This window comes from Rhinatrema bivittatum, chromosome 13 (assembly GCF_901001135.1).
Source record: "Rhinatrema bivittatum chromosome 13, aRhiBiv1.1, whole genome shotgun sequence".
In the NCBI taxonomy this organism is placed as follows: Eukaryota; Metazoa; Chordata; class Amphibia; order Gymnophiona; family Rhinatrematidae; genus Rhinatrema; species Rhinatrema bivittatum.
Genome location: NC_042627.1, coordinates 54,195,089 through 54,217,905, shown reverse-complemented (window position 1 = coordinate 54,217,905; position 22,817 = coordinate 54,195,089). Strand labels below are relative to the sequence as shown.

At 43.1% G+C, this 22,817-nt stretch overlaps 1 protein-coding gene across 1 annotated transcript in view; it reads right to left on the bottom strand.

The window, feature by feature from the left end:
- Window positions 1-17,479, bottom strand: part of LYSMD2 (LysM domain containing 2) — a 42,384-nt gene extending 24,905 nt beyond the window's left edge. Inside the window, exons 1-2 of the mRNA XM_029575418.1 lie at window positions 16,804-17,479; window positions 13,020-13,354 (exon numbers count right to left, since the gene is read on the bottom strand). Coding sequence (XP_029431278.1) covers window positions 13,020-13,354; window positions 16,804-17,055 — 587 coding nt within the window. The 5' untranslated portion in view covers window positions 17,056-17,479. The remainder of the gene's footprint in view (window positions 1-13,019; window positions 13,355-16,803) is intronic.
- Between the last annotated feature and the right edge of the window lie 5,338 nt (window positions 17,480-22,817).

Sequence of the window (22,817 nt, the reverse complement as noted above, 5' to 3'; positions counted from 1 at the left end):
AAATTTTCACGCAATATATAAATATTTTAAAAGATGGTTGGAGGTGGATCGTTAATGATTACATCAGAGTGGATCATCCAGTGTTGGGGATAAAAGATCATAAGTATGAAACTTTCCCTTCCTTCCTTAAAAAAATGTTTTCGGTGCTGATATTTGTTTGGAACTATTGTTACAAAGACATTAAGGGGCAAATCTTTAAAATTACGGGAGGGCGCAGATTTGTTCGCAAAACCCGGCACGAACAAATCTACGCCCGATTTTGTAACATGCGCGCGCTGCCCCGTGCACATGTTATAAAATCCAGGTCGACGCGCGTAGCGGGGTACACAATTGTGCAACCTGGGCGCGCCGAGCCGAGCAGCCTGCCTCCGTTCTCTCAGAGGCCGCTCCAAAATCGGTGTGGCCTTGGAGGGAATTTTTTTTTCGTCCTCCCTACCTTTCCCTCCCTTCCCCTATCTAACCCACCCCCAGCCCTAACATAACCCCCCCTACATTAATTCGTGGAGTTATGTGCGCCGCCAGCTCCATGCCCCGGCACAGGCCTCTGTGCTGGAGCACTCGGCCACGCCCCCGGATCACCACCACGACTCTGGCCCCACCCACGGACCACCGCCACGCCCCCGGACACGCCCCTTATTCGAAGCCCCGGGACATACGCGTGTCCCGGGGCTTGCGTGCGCCACCGAGCCTATGCAAGATAGGCTTGGCGCGCGCAGGGGGAGCTTGGGGCAGGTTTTCGGGGGTTACGCGCGTAACCCTTTGAAAATCTCCCCCTAAATGAATGGCTAATTCAGTATTGGATATCCCGACATTGAAGTGATATATTTAGAAATAAGATTGAAGATAATCATTCAAGAGGTGATAATATTTGGATTTGATGTTGTACAACAATTAATAGATCCCTCGAATTGGTGTGATTGAAGTGCATATATAGTTTGATATATTTTCTAATGACATTAGAAAACAAATCCGTAATTTTATCCCTAATATGGCTCTGGCTACTGACCCCATTCTTTAAAATAGCACAGCCCCCTTTTGAAGTAAATCCAAGAAAATGATCAAATCAAAAGGTGTCCCTAATGGGTAGTCAGCTACTCAATCGTTCAAGTTAGTGCATTTGTGGACAATATTCCTCAGTCCTCGCTCCTGACTCTTTTAGAGGAGTTTTCAACTTAACGGGTCTATGACTTAATTTGGATAAGTTGAAGGAACTGTCAATGCTAGACTCTGTGATAGAGATGTGTGGTCCACACTTTCCAATGCAAAAGAGTCCTCCAAGTATTTGGGTATTCACCTGCATACTGATCCCTCTGCATACATTAAACTACCAGGTTTTTCTCACACCTACAAGGAACATTTTGCAAAACTGGATGGACTTCTCTCTCATTAGTTAGGAGGATGAGGTTTTTTTTCCAGATGATGATTCTTATTAAGTGGCTCTGTCTACTTCAGATGCTACCCAATATATTTGATGAAAAAAGTAGTAATAATCTTGGAGAACCTTATTAGTCAATTCCTTTGGCACCAAACTAAACCTTTTATCATCCTTTCCACTTCAGTGTCTATCAACTGTTTGTTTTCTGGAATGCCTTACAACCATTTACGTGCTAGTGTGAAGTGATCACTCTCGCACCTGTGACATTTCTTTGCAGAAATTCAATACAAAAGATTTAAACTAAAAATAGCACAGCTACATAGTTAAAAAGCTATAATGCTAATAATGTGGTCATGAAAATTATTTGACTTTTTCGTCCAGCAACCAAATGGGCTATACTCAGAACAGAACACATTGAAGACCTTAGTCAATAAAGATTTTTTTCCATAGGAACAGATTAGGAAAAACATCTTCGTTGCAACATAGTAACATGGCAAATGATGAGAAAGAAAGACCAACTGATCCATGCAATCTGCCTAGATTGAGACGCTCTCTCGCACTAGTTTTCTACCACTTGAGAAGATTAGTGAACTGCCTTGCTTAAAACAACACCAGCTACCCCCCTACCTTCATTTCCTCTATCTGCTCCCAGGGTCCTTAATGCATATCTATCAAACAAGTGCTGACCATGAACTAGCAGCTGAGACCAAGAGAGGAGAGTGAGGATGCCAGCACAGGATAGGAGATTGTGCATAAGATGATTCAATAAACTCCTTATTTAAAACAAACAAAAAAAAAAAAAAAAGAAACAAGCAGATTCTACAGTACAGATCATGAATGCTTTACGTCAGAAAGTGTTCCTTCTGCATAGATTCTACCAAAGGAGATGAAAACTCATCCCACTCCTCTTCCTTTCAGAGAATACATCCAGCTCCAGAGTTTCAAAAAACAGCTAGATTTCACCATGGGGAAAACAAACAGCATTCCCATGGACGGAGGTAGATAAAGCACATGCCCGGATCCAATTTTAAGTTAGGATTCTTTTTATCAAATATAGGTGGCGCAATGGATCCATGGTTTTAGTGGATCATTTCGCGATTCTGGCCACCAGCCACAAGAAAGGGTGGAATTTTATTGGCCTGTTCTTAGTAAGGGCTTTACCCTCTGAAGTATCTATGCTTGCCGTACCCTGCCTCATTCCTTCCCAGCATCATTCTGGCAGCCCAGCCAGATTTGCCAGATTGCCCCTCCAGACGCAGCAATAGCAAAATATGGGCTGTGTCAGGGGACTTTTAATTAAAGGATTATTTTTTATATGCACAGCAGATTTAGCAGACAATTAAAAAAAAGCTTTGATATTGCATATTATAAGTGAACCACCCCTGGAAATTTTCACACATGCCTTTGACTTTTCACGTTTCATTTATAGCATACGTCTATTCCAGCTCCTCTTGTGAGTACGCCTGTTGTCAGCATCAACATATTAGGTATGGCAAAACCATTACATTTGTTAATCTATTTTCTTTTAATCCTGAATACCTGAAAAACTCTTGAGTTCACAGTAACAATACCACTTTTCCTTCTCCCACTGCCAGTCTGAATTTATTATATAGTCCATGTGTCAGTAATGTGCTATTAGTGGTGGCTTTATATATTCTTTTAAAATTCTATGACCACAAAGCAGGCTGAGATCCTGCATAGATTAAAGGTGCTACATAAATTCAAACCATCTTCCTTTCTGGTCACACGGTCTATTTCACTTTAAAAAAAAAAAAAAAAAAAAGGTCACGTTTTGCTAACACAAGAGGTCCTTTTACCAGGATACACTCAGCAGTTCTAGATATGCACTGCCTTTCACAGATCTTCAGAACTCTCTGGTGCGGTGCTGAAGTTCCTAGGAGAAGGAAGAACTGCTGCAAAGGAACCTGGCAAAATAAATCTTAGTAAATGTCAAGAAAAGACGCAGTATTTCCTAGCAGCTGGACTAGCCTTGAAGGCTGCAAGTATGGTAATAACTACAAGTCCTTGAGGAAACGAGGTGCTCACATAGCCGGGTCTATCTGGCAGACTATGCGGGGGACCTTGGGCAACAGGCATGCTAAATTGGCAGTTATTTAGATTATTGCAAAGCCTTGAGGGTAAACATAGGTGCAAACTAAGTGGGGGATTTTGTTGGCTGATTTGCCCAAGATGGAAGAATAAATGGAAGGGACAGAACAAAACTGTCCTGGATAAGAACTGGTATTTTACAAGGGTGCTCTATGACTGCAGCCAGGATATATCCTTAGCAGTACAGGCAAGGTCATTATCTGTTACCATCTGTGGCATCATTTATGTAAAGAGATCAGCCAAATTCGACTTGGACTGCAACTCCTTTCTCCAGGTATATGTTGTACAGACCCATAATTAAAAAAAAAACAAACTCATGCAAGACAGGCAGCAAACTGAGGAATGAAGCTTTCTGAAACACAAAAATATAGAGGCTCTCTCTCGATTAATCCAAATCACAGAAGATTTTATGGAAATTAAGGTGTAACAGTTATAAAAATGACCTGTGATAGCCATAATTAATTTAAAAAGTATTTGTTTTTTTCTGTATTTATCTTTTCTAAATAAAACAAAACCATAAGTGGCTCACAAAAACAGTGATTCCATGTAATTTCCTCACTACTGCTCTTCTTATAGTGATTTTATCAAGTGTAATATTAAATGTCAGTAAAAGGAGCTTTTTAGGTGCACTAAATATCAAAATATACTGGATTTACGTAAATAGAAAAAGGTCTTTAGAAATATAATTTCAAATATGCTATCGTCAGCAGGTACCAAACTTAGTACATATTTCTTCAAGCCTGTCAGGAGAAATCTGGAACCACATTTCCTGAAGCTCAGTCTCTAACAAATAAGCTATCTGACCTTTTCCCTATAGCCAGAATTATGCTCTCACCAAGTCAGCCACAGGACTTTTGCAAACCTCCGCAAAAAATTGATGTCCAAACTCTTTCCCCATTTAGGGCCTTATTTTCCAACCGTATCGCACGCGGTAAGGGACGTTTCGCACGCGAAATGTCCCTTTTCGCGTGTGATATCAAAATGGGGGCGGAGTCGGCCCCGGAAGAGGAGGAGTCGGGGCGTCACCGGGGCCGACTCCATGACGACGGCGCGCACAGCGAAAAGGTAAGTGCCTTTTCGCTGCCTATTTCGCTCCCAATAGCTACACCTCCTATGGTGGCGCTATTGGGTGCGAAAACGGCAGCGATCGCACGGCGATGGCTAGTGCAGGCCCGCCCCCCCGTTTCGGCCCCCCGCCCATCATCTTCTAAAGTATCGCAGGCCTGCGATACTTTAGAAAATGAGGCCCTTAGTTTGTCCAATATTAGACTGTTGTAATGTAGTTGTAGTGGGTCTCTCTAAAAAAAAAAAAAAAAAGGGGTTTACAGCGTTTACAAGTGGTACAAAATATGGCGGAACATTTGATTTTTGGTCTCCCACGCAGGATGAGTGCGACACCTTTATTAAGACGCCTTCACTGGTTACCTACTGAAGAACAGCCTAATATCAAATTAATGACCCTGATATTTAAGGCATTAAATGGAGGGGGTGCGGAGTATTTACAAGTAAAGATCAAGAGTTATGTCCCCGCTCGTAATCTTCGCTCAAAGTCAGCTGCCTTGGTGTTGGGCCCATCTAGACAAGATATTCTTAAGTCAGTGTTCTCAATTAGCGGCCCAGAAGTATGGAACTCGGCACCTTTAGAGGTGAGGGTGGAACAGAATTATTTGAATTTCAGGAAAAAGGTAAAGGCCTGGGTTTTTCCATCGTAGCTTGACTACATAGATTGTAATGCCAGTACTTATTTTAGGGTTTTTAAGGTATTGTGTATTTTTATTATGTTCCTATTTTGATTATGTGCATGTTTACATTGATTGTATTTTGTGTTTTTATTGTAAACCACTCTGGCCAGATCTGGTGTCTGATATATGGTATATAAGAAATGAGAAATAAATAAAATAAGGACAATGAGTGGATACAGGAGATCCAGAAAAGGATTATTAAAATGATACACAACCTGCAACACAAACCCTACAAAGAAAGGCTTAAGACATTCAAAATGCACTTGTTGAAGGAAAAATGAGAAAGAGAGAATATAATAGACATTCAAATATTTGACAGGCTTCAATAAATTACAGGAAGGTGACATTTTCCATAGAAAAAAGAATTTCAAGGACAAGGGTCATGATATGAAGTTGGATGGAAGCAGGTTCAAAGAAAGCTTGAGAAGTACTCATTTGCTTGGAATAACTTTCCAGAAGAGGTGGTGGAAACCAGTACTGTGAAGGAATTCAAGGGCATATCAAACAGATCGCGAGGTCTGCGGTAAGAAGAAGGTTGGGATGTCGCAATACTAAAAAGCCACCACTTTTCAGTCCCTCAAGAGCAGATGCAACAAGGGGCACAACCTAGCGAAATCTTAGCACAGTGGAAACCAACCAGGCCAATGTCAGCATACTGATGGTAGTCAGGTACTAACCAGCCAGACCATGGGAATATTACACAGCTGGATATTCAGGCAACAACTTCACTACTTTTGTAGCTGTTTAAATATTACAAAGCTTGGTGGTAAGAAATAGGGCAGGGAGGGTGGTTTGGGTATTGAATTAAATATGAGAACTTGTATGCTTATCGACCTAGGATAGTAGAGAATTGAATTGAATAAGGAGCAATTATCCTACAGCTGGTCAAACTGTATGGCTGGTAGCTGAGATATAGACTATAGACCAAAATAACTGGGCAGACTAGATAGGCCAATTGGTCTTTTATCTGATTGAGTTTGTATTATTAATTTTATGTATTTTATGGATGTTTTTAATTGTGATCTACTTAGGACTAATGATAATGCAGAATATACATTTTTTAAATTAATAAATATACTATAACACAACATTAACATTTAGCTTGCTCTTGTGAGTCTTGCATTCATTACTTAAATGCACTGCACTTTCAATCAATTTCTGATAATACCAGGGTAACACATGCTTCTTGAAATTACTTTGCCAATTTCTCATTTGTTTTTCTAAGCCAATTATTGTAGTTTTGGGGACAATCTGAGTTTGGGCCCCAGTACAATTGTACCGTCCTTATTGCTCTCCTATCAGGCTTGTGGTCATATGGAAAATAAAAGTGACAAGCCAATACGAGGTGGATCTCAGCCTGCTGAAAATTCCTAAAATACTGAAAGCTATGGGGCGGATTTTCAGACTCCGCGAATAGGCCTACTTTTGTTTGCGCTCCAGGCGCAAACAAAAGTACGCTGGATTTTAGTAGATACGCGCGGAGCCGCCCATATCTGCTAAAAACCTGGATCGGCGCGCGCAAGGCTATCGATTTTGTATAGCCGGCGCGCGCCGAGCCGCGCAGCCTACCCCCGTTCCCTCCAAGGCCGCTCCGAAATCGGAGCGGCCTTGGAGGGAATCCTCTAATGCCCTCCCCTCACCTTCCCCTCCCTTCCTCTACCTAACCCACCCGGCCCTGTCTACACCCCCCCCTTACCTTTCTCCGGGGATTTACGCCTCCCTCTGGGAGGCGTAAATCCCCGCGCGTCAGCAGGCCTCCTGCGCGCCGGGACGCGACCTGGGGGCAGGTCCGGAGGGCGCGGCCACGCCCCCGGGCCTGCCCCGGGCTGTAGCCACGCCCCCGGAACGCTCCCGACACGCCCCGAAAACGCCGCGCGGTTCGGGCCCGCCCCCGACACGCCCCCCCGAAAACCCCGGGACTTACGCGAGTCCCGGGGCTCTGTGCGCGCCGGTAGGCCTATGTAAAATAGGCTTACCGGCGCGCAGGGCCCTGCTCGCCTAAATCCGCCCGGTTTTGGGCGGATTTAGGCGAGCAGGGCTCTGAAAATCCACCCCTATGGTAATATCTGCACAAATGTATTCTTTTCTCTTATCTTTCCAAAAGGCCAAGCCAATCATGCAGGCACAGATCACCTTAGATCGTTATAGATGCAATTGATATTTATACAACATAGTATGCTAGGATAACTTGCAAATGATATCGTGACCTGAATTCTACTCTGACCTGGCAGTTTCCTTCTGCTCCTTTGTGCTTCCAGCTCAATCAAAACCTGCCTCTAGGGGGCATGGGTTTTCATCCACAGCTACCTGAGGTTTTTCCCAGATTCAACTCTCTTTTGATCTAGTCCAGACATTGCAATAGCAGCCTTTGACCATGAACAAAGAACAAAGCTCCTTCTGTTGACTGGTACACAAGGCTATGAGTCTGGTCAATAGGTGCTACTACTATGGCATGGGTAAGATTGCCTCTCCTGGGGTCTCTTAACACTGCCTCTGTAACATTCCCAGCCATGGCCAGTCTGAGGACTTAAAATCAGATGCAGGAATCAAACTTAGATCTCCCACATGGCAGTTTACAGTAGCACTACTGAGCCATTTTGTGAACTCCAAATTCTACTTTTCTTCAGAAGGGAAGAAAACAAGCTGAAAATATATTCACTGTTTCTGCCCAAGTCATTATAGCACTGTGGTTACTTGTTTTGTCCAAGGCCTTGTGTTTTCCCCAGAGAGAACTAAATTTCCTCTAAGCTAGCCTGCAGACGGCATTTGACTTTTACAACACTGTATCTCGAATTGAGGCTTAGATTCTTGCTCTCTTCATAGTGAGGCATGAACAGCACAATATTCCACTATCCTTAGGGAGCTGTAAATATAACATCCTGCAGTTGCATTGGTCAGAAAGCAACTGCTAATACTTTGTGCCCGGATTGGCTCTTCAGACACAGCTCACAGAGAACTAATCCTGAAGTTGCTAGAATTTAGTCTTGACTGGGAGTACAGAGAGATCACATCTGTGTCAAAGCCTTGTTTCAGCTCACGTGGACAACCCTTTCCTAAAGCCCCTAAGCACTGGCTATGTAAAGAGATCAGTTAGCATTTACTATATGAATTCTTATTTCACCTGTTACTGAATGCAAATTGAATCTTTTTCTGTTCACTCTTCCTGCTTTATGTTAATCTTCAGTCTGTTAGCTCTGTACCGAAACTATTAATGATCCCAGTATTTTCTGAATTTGGTCTGTAGGTTTATTTACAGGAACTGTGCACTTTCAGTGTCCCTACAGATCATCAATGGATAGCTTGCAGACAGGGTACTTGCCCAGAGACAAACAAACCCAATTGGTGGGTGGGAGGTGACCAACGCATGGGATGCATGTCCAAGTGCAGGCAGATCTGGGCAGTGCTTGGCAGGATCCTACAAGTATCCACAGGGTTAAACCTGAGAGTGTGTTAGGGATAGCGCTAAGGCATTACATAACACTAGAAAATTGTATATTTTGTTTTTTGCTTTAAGTAGCTATACATATATATAAACAGTGTGGATTCCATATAGCAAGTTTACTTACCATAAATGGTGTTTTCTGTAGAAAAGCAGGATGAATTAGCCATTACACGTAAGTGATATGATCCAGTGGCACCAGATTTGTCTCTCCAAGCTAGTAGAGCTTTGAGCTCTACTGAGCAAGTATAGGATTTCTCATGTGGGCATTGCTTCGTGAACATCCTTAGTCTATATCTGAATTATTTCTAGCTATGTAGTTGACTCTCCAGGGAGGGGGCAGGCATACCATGGCTAATTCATCCTGCAATCTATGGATATCACTGTTTACGGAAAGCAAACTTGCTTTTTCCACCAATAAGAAGGTTGAATTATTTTATCTATTTATTTATATTACGCTTTTCAGCACTTCAAAGCGGATTACCTTCAGCCATTATATGAGGGGAAATCCCAAGATGAGAGTTGCAATAGAATGTTTACTGAAAAAGCAACCCAGATCCCATCATGGAAAGTAGAATACTGTGAGAACAAGTCTCGCAAAACTGCCTGTCCAAGTTTACCATCAGTCCTGGAGAAGTTGTGGAGACAGTAATGAGATGTAAAGGTATGAATTGACAATCAGGTTGCAGCTTTGCAGATGTCAAGAGGCACTTCTTGAACATGAGCAACAAAAAAAAACAAAAAACCCCATAGCTCTCACCCGAAGAGCTAGTCTAACATGCAGTCCTGCTAAGCAGCAGCAGTATTGAATGGACTTAGCTATCCAATTAGACAAAGTATTTCTTGGCAACTGGCACACCTGGTCTGTTAAAGTCATATGACACAAATAACTGAAGACAGATGATGTGAGAGTTTGTTTCTTGTAGGCTCTTTAGCCAGTCCAAGGTATGAAGGGTGCAGTCTGGGAACATCCAAAAACACATATTACCTATAAACATAAGGTGTATACCAACTGCAAATCAAAAAATGTTGTATATATAATACAATGCACATGCCCAATGATTTATGCTGGAAGAATCAAAAGATATATAGAATGTGGCTTTGAGAACACTGAAGTAGGCTTAATACCCAAAAATTAGATGCACCAAAATGTCAAACATTTCTTGACTTAAAGAGCAGCATCCGTCTATTGTGTGCCTCCTTTAAGACTGCTCTTCCCTCCACTGGGCTAGCTGTTGCTTAAAGATGGCACAGACCAGCGCATCCACTTTAGGGAAAAGTAAACGCTCTCTCACTGCTGGATTCAGTGAGTATAGAGCTTCTAATGTTCATCCCCCTTTAAAACTTTGCTTCTGTGGCATCCCATTCCAGGCCAATCAACTCCTGGATGGCTTCCAGTACTGGAAAGTAGCAAGAGGCTTTCTGTAGGGATTCAAAATGGGATTCTTCTTTGGTTCAGTCATAGAATCGAACCCAGGGACTCCCAGCATCTTCAGGGTCTGGGAAACCAAGCCCAGCAATTCATCTCTATGAAAAAACTGTTCACATGGTTCGATATGGTTCTGACCCAGGGGGAATTTCCCCTTCTTCCAAGGGGTCCGGATCGTCCTCTTCGTCTGAGCCATCTGGATCCCTACCAGGGATGCTCTTGGTAAGGAGAGACGTGCCTCAAGGTCTGCCGATAAGACTGGGAGAGGAAGGGCTTACCGACTGAGGTTCCGCCCCGGACAGGGGCAAGCAAGGTAGTGGACTGCACCTGTATGAAGGCTCCTAGACCCTGGAAAAATTCCACCCAAGAGAAAGCAGCCGGGTCCATGTCTAGCCCAGGAGGTACCGGCTGAGGCTAATCCATCTTTTGAATGGGAGGAGCCAGACTTAGCAAAGTCCGGAGAGGTCCACTCTCCTACCAGGTCAAACTGTGAAGCCCTAATATGACAAGCAGTGCAGAGAGAAAGACGCTTATGTTTCTTGGCTGCCGGCACCATTGGCGAAAGTAACTGTGTGTTCTATTGGCTCGCGCTTAAAAAAATGTTTATGGGCACAAATTTTGAGCGCTTAGGCGGGGCGCAGTGAGGTGCACACACAGCCTGTGTGCCTGGCTGCTCCTAGTTCTGCACCTAGAATTTGTGCACATATGTACGTGCGCGACGTTATGCGCATGGCACATGCACAGAGCTGATGCACCGCGTGTACTGATGTTCTATGGAGGGCAATACGGCACACACAGACACGCGCAAGATGGCGCTGCCGCGACCTACCGCACAGTGTGCCGACCAAGCCTAAAGCGGAGCCTAGCCCACCGGGGGGACGGGGGACTGCTCAATCCACTGAGAAGCCTACTTCCCTTTACCCCAACAGGATTGGGAAAAATATGTCAGTACGGTGCGAGGGCAAGGAGACCGGAGGAAGTCTTACTGAAAACTCCTCCAAAACGTCTCTACATCTTTTTTTTTTTTTTTTTTAAACTTACCTGGGCTCAGTGCTTCCGGCTCAGTACAGAGACCGTCTCCTGCTGCGGGGGGGAGAGGGCTTTGGCCGTCACTGCCGTGCTCGGCTTCCTGCACCTGCTGCCTTTCAGCTGCTTAAACAGCAAAGTCCACGCCAGGAACCGGCTACCGGACCAAGGCACACCTCTGAGGGATCTCAGAAATCACCTCAGGAATTCTCAGCTGGTGGAGGGACCTTTAGGTATCACCGAAGGAGAGCGGGGCTCAATTTTCCGTCAATTTAGAAAGTAGAATTTCTCCTTCCAAAAAGTACAACAATCCAGTAGGAAGAGGTACATCCACCATATGCTGGAGACGGAGAATACTGGAGGGCTGAGGTCTCTACAGGGATGTATGTAGAGTGACTTCAGCTTTGAAATCTGACTCCGTCCCCATCTGCTGGCAGGGGAGCATAACCCATTGGTCCTGAGTCCATCTGGCTACATGCTAGGAAAACTGCTGTTTGGAGTGGGGATGTTTTGCTTTCTTGTTAAATATTAACTAAATATATAGATAGATAGATAGATAGATAGATATACCTGAACCAATTCTAATTCTGGTTTCTTGGTTCATAGCCAGCTTCAGTTTTTAGCACTAGCACTGGCTGTGAGCTAAGTACAACAAAGCTGCTTCTGAATGAACCATAGGCAAGCTGTGCTTTTCATGGGCAAAGAATTATAAACTTTTTTCTTAAGTATCTTCTTTAGGGTTGTTCTGACAGCCCACGGACAAGAGGCATGAGTCAATTCCTGAATTTGATTCCTGCTCATTGAGCCAACAAGCGCTGGGGATACTTCCAGATGTGTTTTCATGGAGGGAGAAAGAGTGAAAGTGGGGAAGAAAGTAAAAATCCCAGTCAACACACACGACATCTAGGAGTAAAAATCAGGGGGCATGCATACCAGCTTCCAGAGGCAGCAATGGTTTGTGGTCTATTACCAGGGACTATTGCTGTAATGATTGGGCTGCAAAGGGATGAGAGTGGGAACAAATCTAGGAAAAATCCAGGACAGCCACAACTGCAAAAACATGCCATGCCCAGGCTTCAGACCCCTCCTGTCATCAATAGTGTAGGTTTTGACTAGCCTGGAAATTCAGGTGTGAAGGAGCAAGCCATATAAAATAAATAAATTGATATCTTCAAAGAACAAATTATTTATGATTCACTAAGTAATAACAACATTAAACTGTATGCAGTTGGTAGCTACAATGAAAGGGCTTTCCAGTCCTAATGAATGTTTATGTCAACATAATGTATTTTCAATGTTGCAACTAACATACGTGAAAAAATGACACAGTATGTTAATGTGCGATCATTCACGTAAAGAACTAATCAAGAATTACAAAAGAACATGATTTCAATGCTGTATTTGCTTGTCTTCTGCCATGAATTCTTCACACGTTACAATACCTTTATTGCACCATTAAAATCAGGGTGCCTAGAATTTGATACCTGGTATCTAAAATTCAGCAAAACTAAACATGCAAAGAAAGGAGGAGAAGCAAAAAATGATTTGTAAAACTAATTAAAAGAAGAAAAATAAGCAAACAGCAACAACAAAGAAGAAAGTAAGGAACACATTTTCCCTGGCTCCTAAAAATTTGACAGGTGGTTAAATTTTCTAAACATATTTCCATCCTGATTAAAATAATCCAAAGATGAAGAAGTACATGAGCTTTTGAGACAGAATAGATCCTTTCTGAGTCATCTCTGATGAATGGCCTCCAAAACTCATGGACACCATCGCCTTTAAATTATTCTGATCTTGGTCCAATGCAAGGAATCCTGCATCATAGTGTAATGTTTATAAAGCTGAAGGCTCCTCTAGAACAGCTGGTGATCAGATCTACTATTAAATGTAATTTACCTTATGTCATCATCATCTTTTAGTTTCTTAGCTGCCTGTGTAGATAACTTAATCTGCAAGTCTAGTCTCTGTAGGAAATCTTTGGCAGACAGTTCTTCAGGCTGAGTGAGCTGATACTCAGGTTCTTGAGGACTAGGAGAGGAAGAGCTAACTTCCTGGGCTTGCTCCTTATCCTGAGAAGTATGGCTGCCTACAGTTTCATTCTCTGGAGAGTCCAGGGAGTTAAATCCATTGAACAGGGACTTCTTCTCAGATATGACTGGGATATTCAAGCTCTTCCGCAAAAAGATGCAATCAGTAGTAAACAGTTTGTTTGCCCTTTTTATTTGTTGCATCTAGAGAAGAAATAAAAAGGAAAACGTTAATTTGCAACCATTACAGACTAATGTGCCATTTTTCTAAAACATACATATATATATATATACACACTACCATGAAACATCACTTTGTAACTAGTGCTTTAATTTAACACATTTCTTAATTGTCTTTATAAGAGTTGCCTAAGGGAATATACAAAAAGATCAAATTATTAAAACCAACAGTCTAGTTTGAATCCCTAAATAATGGCTAATTGGTTTCTTAAATAATGACCACCTTCCTCAACCTTAACTTTCAACCCACTAGACCTGCTGCTCCCAAACGGGGGTCACAGAAGCAGGACTACTCCCCCCTTCCTTCAGACCTTCACTCCAAGCTGTGGCAGTCAGCATGAGGCCTGCCAGACAGTGAGCATCACAGGCACTGCACCAGTGGTGTAGCAAGGGTCTCTGGGGCCCGGGGGCCAATACATTTGTTTTGCCTGCCACTCGCCCCCCTCCCCACTCCTTGCAGAAATGCTAAGGTCACAGAAACAGCAGACATTTTAAGCAACACTCTCTCCTCGCCTTTTATCTGCATATGACTGCATATAGCCCAGCCCTTGGGGGCTTTGGAACCCCCCCCCCCCACACACACACACACTTTGCTATGCCACTGCCCTGCACCCTCCTCCTGTTAGACTGGAAACCCAGGCCAAGGCTTCAGTGTGCTGATAGTCGCTGCTTTCTGGCTTTGTTTGAATGAGGGAAAGCGGAGGTTTTTGTTTTGGTCATCGTCTAAGATCATGGAGAAGAGACGGCTGAGCGGGGGATACGACAGAGGTCTATAAAATCATAAGAGGACTAGAACAGGTAAATGTGAATCTGTTATTTACTCTTTTCGATAACAGAAGAACAAGAGTGCACTCCATGAAGTTAAAAAGTAGCTCATTTAAACAAATTGGAGAAAATTCTTTTTCACTCTATGCACAATTAAGCTCTGGAATTCGTTGCTGGAGGATGCAGTTAGGGCAATTAGTGTAGCTGGGTTTAAAAAAAAAAGATTTGGATAAGTTCTTGGAGGAGAAGTCCATGAATGGCTATTAATCAAGTTGACTTAGGGAATAGCCACTGCTATTAATTGCATCAGTAGCATGGGATCTGTTATTTGAGTACTTGCAACTTGGATTGGCCACTGTCAGAAACAGGATGCTGGGCTTGAAGGACTCTCAGTCTGACCCAGTATGGCAACTTCTTATGGGTCATATTGGATAAAAGTTTAGGAAGCACTGCTCTAGACCTTTTGACTTCTGTCCATCGCTCCAGGTGAATTAGAGCTCTGCTCTGTAATGAATGTTTTACTAGAAAAAGAGCTTGTTTTTAAAACTACTGAGTTGTCCACATTTCACAATTATTCTGGGACTACAGCAAGAGAGGTGTACTGCTCTGAGGCACAACAGACAAGAGACCTTATTCAATACATGTTATTTCTAAAAGCACACAATGGGAAACAGCACTTTTTGAACAAAGTCCAAATAATGTTTTTACGTGACTGATATAGAGATTACAATAACAATATGAAACATATCTTTTTTTTTTAGTGCCTGAATTTCAATTTCATTCACATTTATACCAGCTAAAAATGGTTTCCAAAAAATCACTTTCAAGACCTAATCATAGGGCAGCAAAAGTCCATTTCAATTAGCTCACTTTGAAGAAAAGCAAGGCATCATCCCAGTATGACAGCACCTTGCACCATGACATATGCCTGGCAGAATACTGTAGTGGTCTGCCCATTGTCTTCTGCAGCCCACACCAGATCTTCTCTGTTGGTCTCCCATCCCTGTAATAACCATAAGAACATAAGAAAATGCCATACTGGGTCAGACCAAGGGTCCATCAAGCCCAGCATCCTGTTTCCAACAGTGGCCAATCCAGGCCATAAGAACCTGGCAAGAACCTGGCAAGTACCCAAAAACTAAGTCTATTCCATGTAACCATTGCTAATGGCAGTGAACCCTGAACCCTGCTTAGTTTTAAACTTCTGAGAAGTCTGGGCTCACCCAAGTCAGTGTCTCTGGACCTTAGTCACTCTATAAGCAAAGTTAAGGCCAGTAGGAATTTTTAAGAGCAGAAATTCAGGAATTCCCCACCTTTCTTGGCAGAAAAAAAAATTATTTCCAATACATGGCCCAATTTACTATGGCTTTTTGTCCATTCTGAGGGTAATTTTCAAAAGCATTTCTGCAAGTAAAAGATGATGATGACTGGCCACACCTGTTACCTGAAATATTACCCTTGCTATATGCACATATCAGGCTCTTAGTGTTTGAGACAAACTTTGGATGGAAAGTACTGAAAATCAGTCTTCTCAATGCATCTGCACACAATAGACAGCATGGGTAGCAAAGTGCATGCATCCCCACACTGCATCATTAATATGTCTGAGTTTTGCAGTGACTAGCTCCGCAGCGAAAAAAAAATGAGCAATTTTATATGCACACACATTTTTATATCAGTTAAATCAACAATGAATCAAAGCTAATAATCTATGCAACAATTGATTAAGTAGTGTAAACTATAATTATTTTCCAGTTGCAAGATTTTATATCCAGTCTTTTTATTAACAATATGCATGTCATCTCTCATTCCCTGGAAATAAAGTTTCACTTTTCGGTCTTACTCATTTCAATATTTTATACTAACAAACAAAACGGTCCCCTCCATGACTATGCAATAGTGCACTAAAGTGGCATAAAACCTTAAGAATACAAAACTGCTTTCCATTTGAGTATATCAATATGCTGCTGTGGAGTATCCACCTGGATGCCCAAAGATACCCATCCTGGCCTGGATTTAGGCATAGGAATTGCCTAGGGCACCAAACATCCAGGCCAAACAGGGGCCTGCTTCTACCCGCACAGCCCCAAAGGGGCACCACCATTGCACTCTGCCTATGAGTGCTAAAATCTTAAATCCAACCCTGCATAGCTGGACCCTACACTTCCTTTTTAAAGAGCTCTAGAACAACTGGGAATTTATTTGCATGGAAAAACTCAGAATAGGCAAAAAGAATTGCAAAACTAGCTCTGCTGCTCCTAGCACTCATGCATCTGCTCACGTGGAATCTTGTCCTCAAAAGTTTCTGCCTCCATAAATCTGTAGCTCTGTAAGGTGGCACTAGCTTATGTGCGTTTGCAAGCGAAGCAAACAGTTTGTCCACCAATGGGCCCCTCATCTAGCTCGGAACTGCAGCGACAATAATAATTATTATTTGAAGGGGCCCCATCCCAGCTGCTGAGGCAGGAGCAGGCCGCGCACCCACCGCAGGGGCAGTGACCGGCAGGATGCAGGGATGCTCAGGCAGGGCGGGGAAGGGAAGGGGCATTTGGCCCTCTGAACACCCTCCTGGCTCCCCCACGCCGCTCGTGGTCGGTGAGGCGGGGGTTGCCCCCAGGGCCTGGCCCCGGGCCGCCGCTCCTCCTTACCGTCACTCCGTACTTGAGCGCGATGCCCTGCAGCGTGTCGCCGGCGCTCACTCGGTGCTGGAGGTAGCGCTCGGCCAGGGGCGCCGTCACGCTGGCCGTGCTGCCGTACGAGCGCGTCTTGGTGCGGGCCAGGCTCTGCGAGAGCTCGGCCTCCGACTCGGAGCCCGAGTCCGAGCCCGAGCGCGGGAAGACGGGCGGCCCGAAGCGGCCTCCCCCACCCTCCATCGGCGGCGGCGGCGAGGAGTCGGCCATCTTTCCCCGGCCGCTGCCCACCCAGCCGCCCGCGCAGGGACCAGGAGATGCTTCGCGCACGGGGAGGCTGGAGGATGCGCTAGGCCGGGGCGGCCCCGTTATTCATGCGGGCCGGAGAGGGGCTCGGCGCGCGCTTTCCCCGAGCAGAGCCCTGAGAAATTTGACACCAACGAGAGAACGAGCCGGGGGTGGGAAGGGGGAGCAAGGTCAGGCTACTGATCCAGAAAGGGAAAAAAAAAAAACCCCGCTGCTTCCCCCCCCCAGGCTGCAGCAGCCAGAAGCTCGTGGGAGCAGAGGGCGGGACGCCCGAGTCTGGCTTCTGGGGTGCTGGATTGACGACAAACATCAAAATCAAGTCGAAACCTGCAGCCTGCGCGCAGGCAGCTGATTTCTGTGGTTGTATCCATTTAAGAGAGAAAAAAAAAAACCCCCAAAAGGTTCAAGCGGATACCGAGGGCGTTTCAACGTTTCCTTTTCTGCATTCCCTTTTGCAGTTGATTGCAGGGGGGAGGGGGAGTGGAATTCAATAATTAGTACAGACTATGGCTCCAACTGATGAACAATCCACAACTGTTGGGTACCACGTCTGAAAAGTGTATCCTGGCATTCATTCATTCAGTCTAGACGTTTACTCTTTTTTGTTCATAAGGTTTTTTTTATTGAAGTCAAATTAATGTTTATATACATTTTTTTTTAGCAAACAACCTTAACTAGTCTGAGAGGGTACTACTGCCATACAACATAGTTTGTGTATTCCACATCATTTTAATGCAAGCACCTAACTGTCACAACAACCTTTTGCAATTTTTGCAGTGGAATCTTCCCTGCCTAATAAAATTAACACAAGTTATCCTGCTAAATAGCAACTTTTGAATATTCCCTTTACTTAGCTGGCTAAGATTTAGCCAAATCAGAAAGGGGCAGGGTTGAGTTAGCTCAACATGCCTGAAACTTCCTAGAACACTTTAGCTTTAACCGACAATATTCAAAAGAAGATAACCAGTTAAGTGCCAAGCCATTGGGCTTTAAAAAAACATTGCGGGCCTACTGGCCATAGCTCCAAATGTCCCGCTAACTTGAGCGTGCAAGTCCTCCCCAACCCCCTCCAATCTCATAAATATAAAAATAAAAAGGCCAGAGCTGGTGCTGCTGTCTCCCACCACTCCCAGGTACTATCAATTTTGTAACAAACAGTACCCTCCAAGACTCTCCACCCCAACCCTAACCCTCCCATCCTCCTGGTATCTTCAATTTGTACTTTCTTCAGTCCAAATCACAGCAGCCTACCGTGACTCAGGTCCAGTCCTCAGCACTTCTGCCATTGCTGAGAAGCTACAGCATAGCACTTCTAGTGAGCTCTGCTGGAAGCCTGGTATCCTTCCTGGGGGAAAAAGCTATCTGCAGTTGCCCCACCAATACTGTTTCTCATAATCATGCTAGCCATTTGTCATTTAACACGGGAGGAGAAGGGGGAGATGGGAAAAGAGTCCAGGGGGACCTGTAAAGAGAAGGAGAAAGCTGGGAAGAGTTATTTAAGAATGGTGGCCTGGGTTGGTTTTAATATATGCTACTGTAAAATATCATGCACTAAAACCAAACAAGACAAATTTTAAATAAAAAGGCACAAGAATAAAAAATCTACCCCATAAATGAAATGAAAAAAATTCCCTTGCACAACCCTATCTATGATCCCTACTACCTCATTTTTAAGCCCCTTTCTCCAGATTCTCAAACAAAGCCATGTTCATTAACAAAGCTCAGCTCCTCACAATTAAAGTTGAGATGCATTGACTAATACTGTAGTTGGTACTTTTTAAGTGTGTGGCATTTACTAAATAAACCAAAGTGTCACGGTTTCCCCTGCCAAGTAGTATCACCCCATGCCCTGTTTCTACTTGCAATGATGCCTCCCCATCAGCAGAGGTCTCCAGTGAGCTCTCTTCCCAGCTATTTGAGCCACCTCCTCACTTTCAGACACTGTTAGGGCTCTGGACAAAGGTTTGTCTTTTGTTCCGATTAGCCACTATGATTCATTTCAATGTCATACTGATCTGTACAGGTTTTTCAGGACTTTACAAATACGCCTCTTTTTTGACCAGAAGGAAGAAGCATTACCTGACATTTTGGTTTTATGTCCGAAATCCTCCTGGATCTCACCTGGGCCAGTAGACCCTCATATTACGACATATATGCAGCTAATCTTTTTTTTTTTTTTTAATTGATTTTTACAAAAAGAAAATACAGAAATACTCATATAAACATAACACAGTTTGATAATACTTCAAACTAAATAAATTCACCAACATTCACTTAAGTAATCTTACTGCTTATGATATATTCAATAGCAACTATATTCCCTTAAAAACTGAAAAAACAGAGGCGTGCAATCAATAGGGAGATTAATTTTAAGATTATTCAATTCAACGGTAAAGACTTAGCATAGTACAAACTGCACTGTTATAATTCTTTTATTCACTAGAAAGTGGGGAAGAGGTAGCGATTCTTCGTTGCTCAATGAAGTTTTTTAAATGATCAGGCGTAAAGAAAACAAAGGTATCCTGCTGTTTCTTGATTAGGCATTTACAGGGAAAGCGCATGATAAACATATATCCCATAGATAAAGCTTCCTGCTGAAAGGCCAAAAACCCTTTTCTCCTAAACTGCATAGCTAATGATAAATCTGGAAAAATCTTAATAGTGTTATCATGAAAAAAGGGTATTTGGAAAAATATTGTTTCATGATCTTATTCAGGTCTAGAAAACTTACAAAAGAAACCAATAATGTTCCCCGATCTATGATTTGATTATTGGTATTATTGGTATTTTCTAAAAAAATTGGTAAGGTTCCCTTGAAAGGGCAACTCTGATATATTTCAGTTTGGGTTTCTCTTTGGTAAAAAAAAATAGCAGAAACTTATAGTAGGTAATTCATTTTCAAAAAAACACAATACTTCCTTTATAAATTTCTGTAACGTTTCCATCGGAACTTCCCCAAGTACACGAGGTAAGTTGAGGAAGAGAAGATTTAAACGTTTAGAGTTGTTCTCAAAGGTCTCAATTCGTCTAGATAGAGATATACTATCTTTCACTACTGCTGCATGAAATTCTAAATTCTTTTTTTCAATATCCTCTATGGTTTGATTCTTTCTTCGGATTTTTTAACAACATTTTGAATAGCTGTAATAATCTGCTGACTTTTCCCAGCCATAGAGTCCATCTTTTCCTCTAAGCCTTTTATTTTAGTAGCCATAGCCGCCATCAAATCCCACAACAATTCCAGTGTTACCACTGCAGGGCGAATTAAGGTCTCCAAAGACTCACCACCTACAGCCAGATCTCCTCCAGTCGCGGCATCCTGAGGGGTCCAGCTTCTCTGCTCCTCTGCCGGTCCCACATCAGTTATTTCTGCAACTAGATCTCCCGTGCCGGCAAATAAAGTCAGCGTTTTTAACCTGGAGGTACTTGGCTCCACCAATGTGCTTCCCAGGAGTCCCTCAATTGCCCTCTGCAACAGTGGTAGTCCAAGATTTGGACTCAGCGAAGCCTCCTCTATGGATTCAGACCGTCCTCCCAAGTGGTCTGAGTCAGCAGTATCCTTAGTTGCTGGTTTCAGTGCAGGTGTAGTCATATAACGAACAATCTCCTGCTGTATAGGAGATGGAAGGGACACCCTTACTTTTCCCTTACGTTTTGGCGGCATTTCAATAACACAGGAAATTACAGTTCCAGTTCAGCAAGAAACTTCGTTTATGACCTACAGACAATGCCGTCATATCGCCTCTGTGGCAGCTGAATTTCAAACAGAGATTACTCTCCTCTAGTCCACTCTAAGCCGGGCAAAGCCATATTGTATGAGGCGTCGTTATATGGATGATGTTTTCTTTATTTGGACATCTAGTGAGCAACATCTAAAGGCATTTCTAATTTGGCTTAATGGGTTGTATTCTAGTTGCCATCCTAAGGGATTAAAAGACAGTTTGCTGGTCAGTCAATTCCTCTGGTTAAGGAGGATTTGTTCTACTTTGGAAGAGCACAAACTAAAGGCACAACATATACCCTTGCATTTTACACAACGGGGATATCCTAGATCCATTATCATAAAATATTATAAAAGGGCCCTGTTTGCAAACAGGGAGCTGTTACTATCGTAGAGATAAAAAAAAATCTGCCCCTCGGTTGACATGTGTTATTCAATTTAGGGATTGTTCCAGACAGATTTCAAACATCTTGAGAACCCACTGGCATGTCTTATCTCTCCCCAAGACTTTTGTAGAAACTCCTAGATTTTCTTTTTCACGTGGTCCAAATATCAGAAACTTAGTGGTGCATTTGGTTTTCCAGTCAGTGGACAACAATGATGACCTAGTTTACCCTTGGGATATTACCCTTGTGAAGGTTGTGATATGTGACCCTTGGCATTGACTGGTCCAAAGTGGACACACCCCAAGTCTAAGCGTGTTATCACTCGTAGAGCCCTCACCACTTGGGTTTCCCCAAAATTGATTTATGTTATACAATGCCCGTGTATTTTGATCTATATTAGGTGGACCAAAAGATGATTGAACATAAAAGCTGCATTAATACTGTCAAGTTATCAGCGCCTATGGTCTCCCACTGTCAATGTTCTGCCCATATTTTTAGTGATTTAAGATGGTCCGTTATAGAACAATTGAATCCTTCCTGTCGCGGTGGCAACATACAATACGCCTTGAACAAGAGAGAACAATTTTGGATTTTTAGCCTACGATCAGTAGCACCCAACAGCTTGAATTAAATGATTAACTGGATTTCTTTATTTTTGAATTTTTAGATATTGGCATATATTCTCTTTGGGAATGTGTGTTGCATATTTGTATTTTGTTCTTTCTTCAGTATTCCACTGTTCAGAGTTTGCTTTCTTGGGCTTTCCATTTTGGTTTTGTCTGCATGATTCTGTTTCAAATTTATGGCCCCTTATTCTGTTTTAGGTAAGGGTCTGTCTGTGTTCTGCCTGTATAACTGAGGTGCAGCATTTCTGCTGGCATGTAGTTTTTCTGTAGGGCTTAGTAAGAACATAAGAACATAAGAAATTGCCATGCTGGGTCAGACCAAGGGTCCATCAAGCCCAGCATCCTGTTTCCAACAGAGGCCAAACCAGGTCACAAGAACCTGGCAATTACCCAAACACTAAGAAAATCCCATGCTACTGATGCAATTAATAGTTTTAATGCCATGCTACTGATGCAATTAATAGCAGTGGCTATTCCCTAAGTAAACTTGATTAATAGCAGTTAATGGACTTCTCCAAGAACTTATCCAAACCTTTTTTGAACCCAGCTACACTAACTGCACTAACCACATCCTCTGGCAACAAATTCCAGAGCTTTATTGTGCGTTGAGTGAAAAAGAATTTTCTCCGATTAGTCTTAAATGTGCTCCTTGCTAACTTCATGGAATGCCCCCTAGGCCTTCTGTTATTCGAAAGTGTAAATAACCGAGTCACATCTACTCATTCAAGACCTCTCATGATCTTAAAGACCTCTAGCATATCCCCCCTCAGCCATCTTTTCTCCAAGCTGAACAGCCCTAACCTCTTCAGCCTTTCCTCATAGGGGAGCTGTTCAGTCCCCTTTATCATTTTGGTTGCCCTTCTCTGTACCTTCTCCATCGCAACTATATCTTTTTTGAGATGCGGCAACCAGAATTGTACACAGTATTCAAGGTGCGGTCTCACCATGGAGCGATATAGAGGCATTATGACATTTTCCGTTTTATTAACCATT